General features: G+C 41.0%; 1 protein-coding gene across 8 annotated transcripts in view; it reads left to right on the top strand.

Annotated features, from left to right (window-relative positions):
• SBF2 (SET binding factor 2) overlaps window positions 1-13,660 on the top strand; it is a 399,474-nt gene that overhangs the window by 270,722 nt on the left and 115,092 nt on the right. For all 8 annotated transcript variants that reach the window (XR_013958992.1, XM_080640377.1, XM_080640374.1 and 5 more), the window contains one exon: window positions 12,556-12,624. Coding sequence is in view for 7 of the 8 variants with exons in the window: in XM_080640377.1 (XP_080496503.1) it covers window positions 12,556-12,624 (69 nt within the window). In the remaining variant the exon portion in view is untranslated. The remainder of the gene's footprint in view (window positions 1-12,555; window positions 12,625-13,660) is intronic.

Genomic DNA, 13,660 nt, shown 5'->3' with positions numbered 1-13,660 from the left:
TTATTTTATCCTTTGCTAATATTATAAAAGCAGTATAGTAATAACATGAATTTAAAATGCTAAAAAGAACTGTGTTTCTATATAACCTGACTTATACACATGAAGGCTTTGTAATGCAGAAGGCTTATTTATTTGTTAGTCCTTCTAAATGTGGCAGATTTATAATTCATTCTCTTTTTTCCTCACAGAAACTTAAACGGTACTCTTTTGGGGGTAGGGTCTGCAAAGGAAAGCAAACAAAATATACAGTATAGGAGCTACTTTGAAACTATGTAAACTATATAAATTATTACTGTTATCTCTTCATGGTTAAGTCCACCAGCTTTTCCTTGCTTTGAAGGTAGAGGAAGCAGTTTATCAGTCAGAGGTTCTTTCTGAAGCACTCTTTCCTTGCCTGCCATGATGAACATTTCCTACATTTCCTCCCTCCGCCTGGCCATTCCTTCTCCACCTTTGAAAGCTCATTCTTCTCCATTCGGCCTTTAATTTTTCAAAACATAGTAGTTGTTTTTTATCCTATGCCCTCCTCAAGGATGATCTCTTCCACACCTACATCTTGAATTACCATCTATACTGGCTACCTGATATTTTATTTTCATGTCTCAAAGATGCTTCACCTTTAATAGTTACAAACTGATCTCATGATATTCATCTCCTCTGACCCCTTCCATTGTTCCTAATGTTGGCAAATGGCATCATCATTGATTAGTTATACAAAAAACAAAAACCTAAGAAATCCTTCTGCCTCAACCCTAACACCAAGTTATATTGATTTTTACCCTGTAAAATTCTTTTAACTCCCATCTGTTTCGCTCTACCTCCACCTCTAATACCCTAGTCAAAGCTATCATTAGCCCACCTAGACTGGTATTACCCTTTTAAGCATTCATTCAATGTTCATTCTTATTCCCTTTCAAACACATTTATTATCCATACCGATCTTCTCAAACTGCAGATCTGCCCTAGCCTGGGTTCCCCAGAAAACGGAACCCCAGGCAAAAATGTGTGCTCCTACTTCATTGAGCAGTTGTTTTGGGTTGGAAACAGATTCTGAGGCAGAGTGACGCACAAGGGATATTTGTTTAGTACTATTGGGATCAATACCTGTGGAAGGGAAGGAAAAGAAGTAGAACTGGGCAGAAGGAGAGGCCAAGCAATATTGTGAGCCCAAGGAGAATTTAGCTAAGCCCACACAGAGTTCCCAAGCTGGAGTTGTCCCACATTAAGCTGAAATGGTTCAGTCTTTATACCTACATCTTGATCAGTCATTGAATATTGGCTGCCACCCCCAGAAAGGGCTGTTGTCAGCACTCCCAGTACTGGGGGCAACAAGTCTTTTCTTCAAGAGATCTGGACAGGGCATTGCCATGTCTACCCCTTGTGCTACTCAGCTTCAGTTCTTCATGTGTATTAAGGAACAGTTCACCCGGAATTCTAGCGTGCCTCTCTCGCTGGGAGAAGCTTAGAAAAGGGTAAATGGAAAAAATCTTTAGCCCCTGCTGCTGTATCTGATCATGGGGTTGTAAATGTTCTCTTCCTTCTGCCTCCCTTTCCTGATTCCCTTCTCCTGTTGTTTTCAGTGGCTTCCTTGGCAATATGACCCAGGCCCTCATCCTGGAGGAATCTTGGTCCCTGGTCACATGTCTTTCTCCGCTCAGAGTCACTGCACTTGTTCATTTTCCATCAGAATTTGGCAAGGAAGTGCCAAAATGTACCCAGGGACTTACCTAGGTGACAGACATACTCCTCCTTGCTCCCATTGTGTAACATAAACCCTACCTCCACCTGGCATCCAGATTTAGTTATCTCGACCAAAATGATAACTCTTTTCTTGTCTGCATTAGGAGTCTAAATACCTTGGATGGGAGGGGGTTTAGTTAATATATACTTTAGGCAAAATTGTAAATGTTTACCATTATCCATTTCATATTAATGAAGACTGTTTCAGATGTTCCTCCTCTGTGGGGATAGAGAAGAATGTATTCACCAAATCAGTGGTTGCATACTATATACCTGAAGCCATGATCATCTGCTTTTGCAAAGACAACACATCTTTGTTATATAAGTGCAGTTGGAGCTACTGCTTGTTTGAATTTGCTGTGGAATACTTTCATTCTCCAGGATCTATCTGTCTGGTTTCTGCAGACACCAGACTGGAGAATTAAATATAGGGATATGACAGAGATTATCACTCCTGTATCCTTTACATCCTTAAGAGTGGATAATTTTACTATCACCAGCAGTAAATCCATGTAAAATAGGGACTAAAATTTCATACCAAATAGTAGGGAAAGTGTTTGTTACATTATATTTAAAAGAAGAAATTATAAAATTTTATTTTAATAAAAACTTAGGTTATAATATTTACCTTGTGCTCATCTTTTTAGAACCCAGGTATGAATCTGATTTTTGTTTGTGGGAGGGAAAAGTATTTTAAATATGTTTTTATTGATTTCAGAGAGAAAGAGAGAGGGAGAGAGAGATAGAAACGTCAATGATGAGAAAGAATCATCGATCTCACGCCCCCTACTGGAGATCAAGCCCGCAACCTGGGCATGTGCCCTGACTAGGAATTGCACCCAGGGACTCTTGGTCCATGGGACAATACTCAATCCTTTGAGCCACAACAGCCTGGCTAAAATAATTCTTCTAACAAAATTGCATGATACCTTACCTTGTTTGGCTTTTACAGCACTATCCTAAAGATAATAATTTTTTAAAATTCTTTATTGTTTAAAGTATCACATGAGTCATTTTTACAAAAATATTGAAAGCCTTCATTATTTTTCCCAAGTGACTCCCTTAATCCCTTGACAGAAAATGATTTTGTTTTAAAGCACTTACAATAAAATCTGCTTAACTGATTATCTTCTCTCTTTTTTACCTGATCTAACTTTGTTGGGTTCTCCTTTGTCAGTATGACTGATTTAAGCAATTCTTTGGCATCACTATGGTAGATTTTTATGTGCTTTGATGAAATAAATAGAGGTAGAGGCTAATGTTAATCAGGAAGATTTGGTTCAGTACTGACCAATTTGATGAGGATGATTTTAATGGAGGTGATGTATTCTTTTTTTTTTTCTTTTTTTTTTTAAATAAATCTTTATTCAGATTATTACAATTATTTCTCCTTTTTCCCCCCATAGCTCCCCTCCACCCATTTCCCACCCCACCTTCTGCCCTTACCTCCCCCGCACTGTCCTCATCCATAGGTGTATGATTTTTGTCCATTCTCTTCATGAACCCCCCATACCCCTTTCCCCCTGAGAATTATCAGTCCACTCCCTTTCTATGCCCCTGATTCTATTATATTCACCAGATTATTCTGCTCCTCAGGTTTTTAATTCACTTGATTTTTAGGTTCGCTTGTTGATAGATATGTATTTGTTGTTCATAATTTTTCTCTTTACTTTTTTCTTCTTCCTCTTCTTTAAGAATACCTTTCAGCATTTCATATAATACTGGTTTGGTGGTGATGAACTCCTTCAGCTTTTTCTTATCTGTGAAGCTCTTTATCTGCCCTTCAATTCTGAATGGTAGCTTTGCTGGGTAGAGTAATCTTGGTTGTAGGTTCTTGCTATTCATCACATTGAAAATTTCTTGCCACTCCCGTCTGGCCTGCATAGTTTCTGTTGAGAAGTCAGCTGACAGTCGTATGGGTGCTCCCTTGTAGGTAATTAACTGTTTTTCTCTTGCTGCTTTTAATATTCTCTCTTTGTCTTTTGCTCTTGGCATTTTAATTATGATGTGTCTTGGTGTGGTCCTCTTTGGATTCCTTTTGTTTGGGGTTCTGTGGGCTTCCTGGACTTGTAAGTCTATTTCTTTCACCAGGTGGGGGAAGTTTTCTGTCATTATTTCTTCAAATAGGTTTTCAGTATCTTGCTCTCTCTCTTCTTCTGGCACCCCCATAATTCTGATGTTGGTACGCTTGAAGTTGTCCCAGAGTCTTCTTACATTATCTTCAACTTTTTGGATTTTTTTTTTTTGCTTTTTGCTTTTTCGGTTGAGTGTTTTTTGCTTCTTTGTATTTCAATTCTTTGACTTGATTCTTGTGTTCCTCTATTCTGTTTCTGGGTCTCTGTATAATATTTTTTATTTCAGTCAGTGTATGTTTAATTTCTAGTTGGTCCTTTTTCATATCTTCGAGGGTCTCGTTATATTTATCGGCCTTTTCTAGGATATTCTTAAAAAGTCTTATAACCGTGGTTTTGAATTCTATATCCAGTCGTTTGTTTTCCTCCATTTCTTTCGTTTGTGATCTGATTCTTTAACCCCACATTTTCACTGATTCCCTGAGTTGGTAAGGTAGATATTTGTGCTAGGTTTCCAATATGGCCCAGTGGGTCTGCTTCCCCAGTTAACCTGAGGTGGACACTCTTGGTGCACCCCTTTGTGGACTGTGTGTACAGCCTTGTTGTAATTAAGTCTTTATTGTTGTTGGTATCACTGGGAAGAATTGACCTCCGGGCCAGTTGGCTGTAAGGATCAGCTGTGTCTATGCTGGGAGAAGTTCGGTGCTGGAGACTGCCTTATAGGATTAGACTTGCCAAATTGCAATAGCCTCTGTGCTCAGCTTGGATGGGGTGGAGTCTCAGTCTTGGCTTCCTGTCAGCCTTGCCCTTGTGCGCATGTGCGCTTTCAGTCCTCCGCCTTCCCCAGCTCGAGTCTCCGCCTGAGAGTCCAGACTCTCCCGACAAGAGCGTGGGTCCCCAGGGGCTCGCCTGGAACTGGGGTTCACTGCAGTCAGAACTGGGGCTCAGTGCCGTCAGGATCCTCTGACTCCCTTCCACTAGGGAAAGCCTGTGGCAACTTCCGCAGCCTTTGTGCGCACTGGACCGCGTGCGCCTTCAGACTTCTGCCTTTCCCAGCTAGAGTCTCCGCCCGAGAGTCCAGACTCCCCCCACAAGAGCGTGGGTCCCCAGGGGTTTGCCCGGAACTGGGGTTCAGTGCAGTCAGAACTGGGGTTCAGTGTGGTCGGAGGCTTCCTTCCCCCTTCCGCCAGAGAAAGTCAGCCAGGCTCTCAGCCGCCCTTCCTCTCTGCGCGCACAAAGTCCCTTTGCCGTACCTCCAATTCTCTGTGAGCTTTTCTCTTTCCTTCTAGTTGTAGAATTTTCACTCAGCCTGCTTTCCTGTGGTTCTGGATGGTGTCCGTTCTATCTTTTAGTTGTAGTTTTGAAATTGTTGTGCGAGGCAGCAGTTTAGGTGTTTACCTATGCCGCCATCTTGGTTTCTCCTCGGAGGTGATGTATTCTTTTTATCTAAATTCTTTGGCTCAAAATTGTCTTTGGGAGATTCTCCATGATGTTGGATATAGCTGTAATTTATATTTTCATGTAGTATTCCTTTATATCTATACTAGAGGCCTGGTGCACATAAATTTGTGCACTTGGGGGGGTCCCTCAGCCCAGTCTGCACCCTCTCACAATCCGGGACCCCTCGGGTAGGGTCCCTAGGCCTGGCCTGAGATCAGAGCCTATCAGGGCTTTCCTTCCCCCAGCTGCAGGCAGCTGGCCCCACCCCCCACCACTGCCACTGCTTGCCATCTGTGCAGCGCTGCCCTCCCCCCATCCCCTGCCACTGGTGGCCTCCCACTGCAGGCCACAGGCTGGGGTGCAATGGCTTGGCAGGCCTGGGCCTCCCTCTTTCTTTGCTGGGGGACAGGGCCAGCCCAGTCAGGGGCTGTCTGCCTACCTGATCTCCCCTAACCACTGGCTTGCCTACCTGATCTCCCCTAACCACTGGTCTGCCTGCCTGATCACCCCTAACCACTCTGCCTGCCTGATCACCCCTAACCACTCTGCCTGCCTGCCTGATTGCCCCTAACCACTGGTCTGCCTGCCTGTCTGATCACCCCTAACCACTGGTCTGCCTGCCTGTCTGATCACCCCTAACCACTGGTCTGCCTGCCTGTCTGATCACCCCTAACCACTGGTCTGCCTGCCTGATCACCCCTAACCACTCTGCCTGCCTGCCTGATTGCCCCTAACCGCTTGCTTGGGAGTGGAGCTAGCCCGCTAGGGGCCGTGGTGGTGGTCTGGTCTCTGGTCGTTTCAGTTGTGACACCTCTGGCTTTTTATTATATAGGGTACCACATTTTATTCATTCTACCAAATATCTTTTCATTTATCCTATTTGAAACCCTTTGCAAAGGAGGACTAAGTTCTTTTCATTATTTCTTTTGCTTTCTCCTACTTTTACTTTCTCTGTTCTCTGTTCCCAGCATTCCCATTGGGCATATTTTAGAAGCATTAACTTGATCCTCTACATTTCTTTATTTTTAAAAAATTACTGAAGATATCATGACAAAAGATGTTTCTTCTAGCCCTTTAGCAATCACATTTCATATTTTCAATTGCTTTTTCATAAATTTAGTATGGATTCAAACTCTCTGGAGGATATTATTTATAATTAATAGAAGACTTCTTCTTTTGCCTGAATTGTGTTTCCCGTGGGTGCCATTTTTATTTTAGTTCCATACCTTATTGCATTTAGGGTCAAGAGAACTCAGAGGTTTATAGCACACAAATACTGGAGTGAGACTACCTGGTTTTGAATTCAGGCTCCTACATTTGTGAACATGTAACTAACCCCAGGTATTTAATCTGTGAATCAATCAGTTATTTCATCAGCATATTGAAAATAATTCTGGTATCTACCGCCTGGAGATGTTGTAAAAATTAAGTGAAATAATTTGTATAAATCCATACTTAAAGAATGTCTGATACTCAGTGAGCACTGAGTAAATGTTAGCTGTTACCGTACGCCAGGTGCAGTGTTCTAGTCTCCAGCCATGTAAAATTGAAGCAGCTCTCCGCCACTTGGAGCCTGCAGAGGCCTGGGGACAGGACTTCTGTGGCAACAAATAGTCTGGAAGGTTGTGGTCCAAGGCCACTTTTGATGGCTGTAAGCAGGGTCTTTGAAACCAGAGGGAGCACACAGCTCTTCTTAAAAGTGAAGGTGTTTATGCTTGAGATGAAACTGAATTCTATATAAATATGGTTATGTATATAAAGAGATGTGCTTATGTGTACAAAGCAAAAAATAACAGTAATTCATGGTGGCAAGCTGAAAAAAACCAGAATAACCTGGAGAAAGGTAACTTGTGGTCATGGAAACAGTGGCATGGTTCATGCTAAATTCTGAGAACCTTCCTGCTAAGGCCATTGGACACAGAATCTGAAAAATATTATTCCCCTCTAGGATTTAAACTTATTGAAAAGTAAAAATATAAAAGTGGGTTGTAAAAAAAAAAAAATTGATGCAAACTTGGGCCAGTCTCTCAAAAACTTAAGACAAAGCTCAATATTATTTGTCAAGCCTCGCATTCACCTTCTATCCCAATGGGAGTCATGGTACATGTTATATAACCATAATATTCAAAATTCTGATACATTCTCAATGGTTGTATAAGTTTATTTGGCATTAAAATATAACCTGGGGCTGAAACTACAGCAAGAGCCCTTTAGTTTATTTTGTGCTTAGGGAAATACATGGGGGAATGCTTTGGAGGCGCCAAGGGGGGCAGAATGTAAATGACAAAGCAAGGCATAGACAGTATCCCTAGGGTTGTTTGATGTGGTAGGAATAACTATGATGTGGACTAGAAGATGACATATAAAGCTTGTAGCAGGCAGAGTCATATGGTCGGTTGGGTGGGGAGTTGGGTCAACACAATGGAGGGCTTACAAATCTGGAAGAAGAGTGTGCTCACTTTCCTGAAATGGTCAGAACAAAGATGACATTTTTGAGCAGCAGAGTAAGCTATATATATAAAAGGCTAAGCGTCTGACCGGCCAGTAGGTATGATGCACACTGACCACCAGGGGGCAGATGCTCAACGCAGGAGCTGCCAAGCTACGGTGACTTGGCAGTGGCAGTTCTCTAGTGACACACCCCAGAATCAGAGAGGAGGGAGCCTGATTACTCCTGGGGCTGCATAATTGCACCTTCGGCCGTGGGTTATGTTGTTGCTGGGGCACGATCGGCCCCAAATCTGGTTTACTGCACACTTGCATTTGCATTCCACACCCTGTATGACAGCAACTTTGCAGAGTGCCCTCTCACACTCCAGGACCCCTCAGGGGATGTCGGGAGAGCCAGTTTCAGCCCGATCCCTGCAGGTCAGGCCGAGGGACCCCACCCCACCTGCCAGAGGGACCCCACTCACTCCACAGACGCCCTTCAAGCCGCAGTGCCACCCCAGGTGCGGCCAACTGGGAGGGACTGCGGGAGGTTGCCTCCAGGGCATGTTTGGCCCGTCTAGCCCAGTCCTTTCCTTTCAATGTGCACAAATCCATGCACCAGGCCACCAGTCCTATATAATAAAAGCCTAATATGCTAAGTGACCGGTCGGCCAGTCAGCCATTCAACCAATCAAAGCGTGATGTGCTAATGATATGCTAAGGCCGCTCAACCACTTGCTATTACGTGCACTGACCATCAGGGGGCAACAAAGGGCAGATGCTCCGACCAATAAGTTAGCTTGCTGCTGGTGTCTGGCTGATCAGGACTGAGCAAGACAGGCCAGACACACCCTGGAGCCCTCCCGCGGTCCCTCCCCTGATGGCCAACCACCCGCGTCCTTCCCCTGCCCCGATTGTGCAACAGTGGGGTCCCTGAGCCTGTCCTGTGCCCTCTTGCAATCCAGGACCCCTCAGGGGATGTCAGAGACCTGGTTTCAGCCCGAAATAACTGGTCACTGTGATGTGCACTGACCACCAGGGGGCAGATGCTCAACACAGGAGCTGCCCCCTGATGGGGAGCGCACTCAGCCAGAAGCCGGGTTCACGGCTGGTGAGCGCAGCAACAGTGGCGGGAGCCTCTTCTGCCTCTGCAGCAGTGCTAAGGATGTCTGACTGATGGCTTAGGCCTGCTTAGGCCCTTAGTCAGACATCCCCAAGGGCTCCAGGACTGCAAGAGGGTGCAGGCCGGGCTGAGCGACCCCCCCCCCCCCCCCCAGTGCACGAATTTCATGCACTGGGCCTCTAGTATGATATTTTTGGCTTTGGTAGTTTTAATTTTTGCCCCTATGTAGAAGATGCAAATGTTCTCAGTGTTTGGAAAACTCAAAAAAATTTTCCTGAGCTACATCAACTAAACTCTAAAGAAAAGTCAGTTATATGACAGTTGTGCCTTTCAATCTCTTTTTCTTTAATGTTTAAATATATCATTTTTGAGAAATTCATCAGAGTTTTATGAAACAGGAATTCTGGCCATGGCAGTTCAAAAGTATGCAGATCGAAAGTATGAAGTAATTGAGGGTAATGGGAAATTAAGATTGCAGGGCTCACTCTTCAATTGTAGCAGGAAAATTAAAGGAAAACTACATAGCAAAGTTCAGAATAAAACATGTATAAGTATTCAAGTTCTTGCAAGTTTATAAATTGCCTGGTATGTCTGTAACTGCATTGCTATTATGTGGCAAAAGCACTGGGGAGTTCAGGATGTGTATTTATGGACTGATTCCCCAATAGATAACTACACTATTCCGGAATGCTATTGCTATGTCAATAGTTGTAGACTTATTGTTTTAAAATTTTTCCATTTTTCAACCTAATTAACTTAGAATGTCTCTAACGTGACTTGCAAAGAATTTTATATTTATATTTTGCAATCAGCATTTGACTGGCGCTCAGGTTTGAGACATGCACTAAAATGTGTAAACATTTTGTAAGATAATAAATAGCTCCTAAATGTTTTATGATTGCCTGTTCCCTGCTAATTGGTCATGGATTGAAATTCCCCATTGTTTAATTTTTTTTAATTTGTGGGAAATTTTTATAAATGAGTGTGTTGGACTTCATATCACAGCTGTTGTCATTTAAAGTTTGGACAGAATTATTACAAATGAAGCCCTGCTGTGAAATCAAAGTCAAAAGGCATCTTGGCATCCCAACCATTTCCTTGGGAGAAGATTACAGCTCAAGTCTGTTGAACTTTATTGCCTTGGGCCTCATGACAGTCTTCAGAAACATGCAAGGCATTTCTGTTAAAGAAACTCAGATGTGCTGGGACACAGGGGATGACATTCTTGTGCATAGCAGTGTCCTAAGCAAAGGGGTGAGGAATAAGTCATGAAAAAAAAGATGATTCACACTTTTGCCGTGTTCTGGGATTATTTTATAAAATCCATGGAGATGATAGAGAACATACAGTGATACCATATAGGGAAAACGTGTGCTGTTTTCCTACATGGCCTGACAGTATATTATGTTCCAGTTTTATTAAGAGAGGTAAAATTGACAAGTAAAATTGTAGTATAAATAAAGGGTATAGTATGATAATTTGATGTATATAGTGTGAAAGGATTTCAAAATTGAGTTAACATATCCATTACCTCACATATTCACCCTATTTTGGTGGAATACTTACGTTCTATTCCTTTAGCAAATTTCAATTATACAATACAGTGTTATAAACTATAGACACCATGTTATATATTAGATCCTTAGACCTTATTCATCTTATAATTCAAAGTTTGTTCTCTTTTCCCAGCATCTCCCCATACACCCCATGCCCCAGCCCTGGCAGCCACCATTTTACTATTTCTGAGATTAATTTTTTTATTCCACCTACAGATAATATGAACTGTTTGTTTTTCTTTGTCTGACTTATTTCACTTACCAAAATGCCCTCCAGGTTCATCCATATTGTTGCAAATGTCAGGATTTCCTTCCTTTTTAAGGCTGAATCATATTCCATTGTGAATATAAACCACATTTTCTCTATGATTCATTCATTGATGGCCCCTTAATTTGTTTCAATACCTTAACTGTTGTAAATAACTATTCAGTGAACATGGGAGTACAGGTAATCTCTTCAAGATCATGATTTCAGCCCTAGCAGGGTGGCTCCGTTTATTGAGTGTCCTCTCATGGAGGTTCAGTCCTCAATTTAGACATATACGGGTAGGAGGCAACCATTCAATGTTTCTCCCTTCGTCTCTCTCTAAGAACCAATGGAAACATATCCTTGTGTAAGGATTTTAAAAAAACAATAATGATTTCATTTTCTTTGGCTATATACTCAGAAATGGGGTTACTGGATCATATAGTAGTTCCATTTTTTAACTTCTTGAGGAACCTCCATACTGTTTTTCATAGTGCCTGTACCAGTTTACATTACCACCAGCAGTGTACAAGGGTTCTGTATTCTCCACATCCTTGTTAGCACTTGTAATTTTTTTTTCTGTTTGATAATAGCAATTCTAACAGATGTGAGGTGATACATTGTGGTTTTGATTTGCATTCCCCTGGTGATTAATTATGTTGAGTACCTTTTCATATACCTGTTAGCCATTTGTATGTCTTCTTTGGAAAAAATGTCTATTTAGTTTCTTGGCCCATTTTTTAATTGGGTTATTAGTGTTCTTGCTATTGACTTAAATGAGTTCCTTGAATATTAGACATTAATCTCTTACTGGACAAGTGGTTTGCAAATATGTTCTCTCTTTTAGTAAGCTGCCTTTTCATTTTGTTGATGGTTTTCTTTGCTGTGCAGAAGCTTTTTAGTTTGGATCATATAGTATGGCTTATTTCACTTAGCATAATGTCCTCACGGTTCATCCATGTTGTAGTGTGTGTTGGAATTTCCTTCCTTTTTTAAGGATGAATAATATTCCTCTGTGCATGCATGCATGCACACATTTTGTTTATTCATTCCTCTGTTGGGTTGTTTTCACATATTGGATATTCTAAATAGTGCCGCTATGAACGTGAATGTACAAATATCTGTTCAAGTCACTACTATTTTGGGCATATACCCAGAAGCAGAATTGTTGGATCATATGATAATTTTATTTTTCAATTTTGATAAATTGCCATACTATTTTTATACCATTTCACTTTATCACTAAGATTTTCTGACTATTCCAACAACATTCCATCCAATGGATTTTAGCATCAGTGGTATTTCTTGCCTGATCAATAACAAAATACCCTTTGTATTTTTTCTTCAGAGAAAAAACACATTTCTAATCCTATATAATAAAAGCGTAGTATGCAAATTGTCCCCTAGACCCATAGTTCGTCCGGGAGTTCGACCAGGAGGCAGGGCTGGCCGGGCGAAGAGAGGAAGTACCCGGCCAGCAGCCGGCAGCCACTAGGGACCCTACCAGTGCACAAATTTCATGCACTGGGCCTCTAGTTAATTATAAAATGCATTCCAGTTTCAGAAAAGTTAAAATATGAAAAAAATGTGTATCTTAGATTCAGTGAAATGCAGTAGTTAAATGTACCAAAACCACCTCCAAAAAATGTTTTCTATGAATTACATACTTTACCACAGTTTTTGGAAAGCAGGTAAGTAAAGCTAGCTATTCATCATGAGCATATCAAAATATCTTTCTCAAAATGTATTTTTATCTCATTTCTAAAAGAATGTGCTTCAGGGACAGTATTTTTCCCCCAAAACTTACCTTAGTACATCTTAGTAACAATTTGGAATAAAAGAACCCCATAGGACAGTAAACAATATATCCCAGATTTTTGTTTCCATATGTTTATAATTTCCGATAAATGTGCTAATTAATACTTATTTCTCTTTGTTTTGTCTAAGGATTGTTCGAGTTTAGAGGAGTATAACATTGCTGCAGCATTACTCCCTTTGACCAGTGCTTTCTATAGGGTAAGTTTCATTGACCTATAAATATAAGCTCATTATGATTTATATAAATGTATTCAGTACATGAATCCAGTATGTCTAAGACATATCTGTGGTTATATTTGTTATAACATTTATTGTATACTATGTGTAGAAATTTTAATCTATAATACTAAATCATCTAAAACAGAACCACCCATTTCATCCCTGCTTCACTTTTTATAGCACTTTATAACAACTGAAATTATGTTATGTATTTGTTTGCTTTTGAGTGTTTTCCCCCACCACAGAAAGTAAATTCCATGAGGTTGGGATATTGTCTGTCTTACCTGATGTGATATTCTAATGCCAATCAGTAAATATTTGTTGAATAAATAAATGAACAAACGAACTAAATCTATAGGGATAGAAATTAGAGTTTAACTTCATTGGCAATTTCTATGAACCTTCTGAGAATTTTCTGGAATGTTTAGTGAATCTCATGATTCTCTTATTTATATTTATTACATTTCTCCTATCCATGTCTTTTCATAAAGAAATTAGTTTTATGGCAAATAAATTCAACAAGTTCTTTTTATTCTCTCTTTTCCTGTGGAGAACTTACAAGAATTTAAATGGCTGCACTCTGCACAGCACATGTAATACATCCTTCTGAGATATGCAGTGGGAAACAACTCGTCTGTGGCCTCCAGGCTGACTCACTACTGAGCCATATGCAGTAGCTTTGGGACTTCAACAGGGAACATGGAAGGACTTCTAGCTTAAGGGACTCCATATTTTCATGGGTTTATTAAATATCCAGGTCTTGAGGCACCAGATGACGTGCCTCAGGTAGAGTCCTCGCCATGAAATGATCATGCCCCTAGATGCTAGCCGTAGTCTTACTCTTTTTATTCTGCCTGTCCTTTCTGTTTCATCCACCATTTCTAACTGATGAGGCCTAGCTACTTTCCTAGTAGCTAGTAGGTGCTCAAAAAATATTTATTGATAAGACCAGTTTTCTAAAAACTCTATTTCAAGTAGTATGTCCACAGTCTTGGAGTTAAAGGTCTTAACCCAA

This window comes from Plecotus auritus (genome assembly GCF_963455305.1).
Source record: "Plecotus auritus genome assembly, chromosome: 9".
NCBI classification, from domain to species: domain Eukaryota; kingdom Metazoa; phylum Chordata; class Mammalia; order Chiroptera; family Vespertilionidae; genus Plecotus; species Plecotus auritus.
This window is presented reverse-complemented; position numbering and strand designations above follow the sequence as displayed.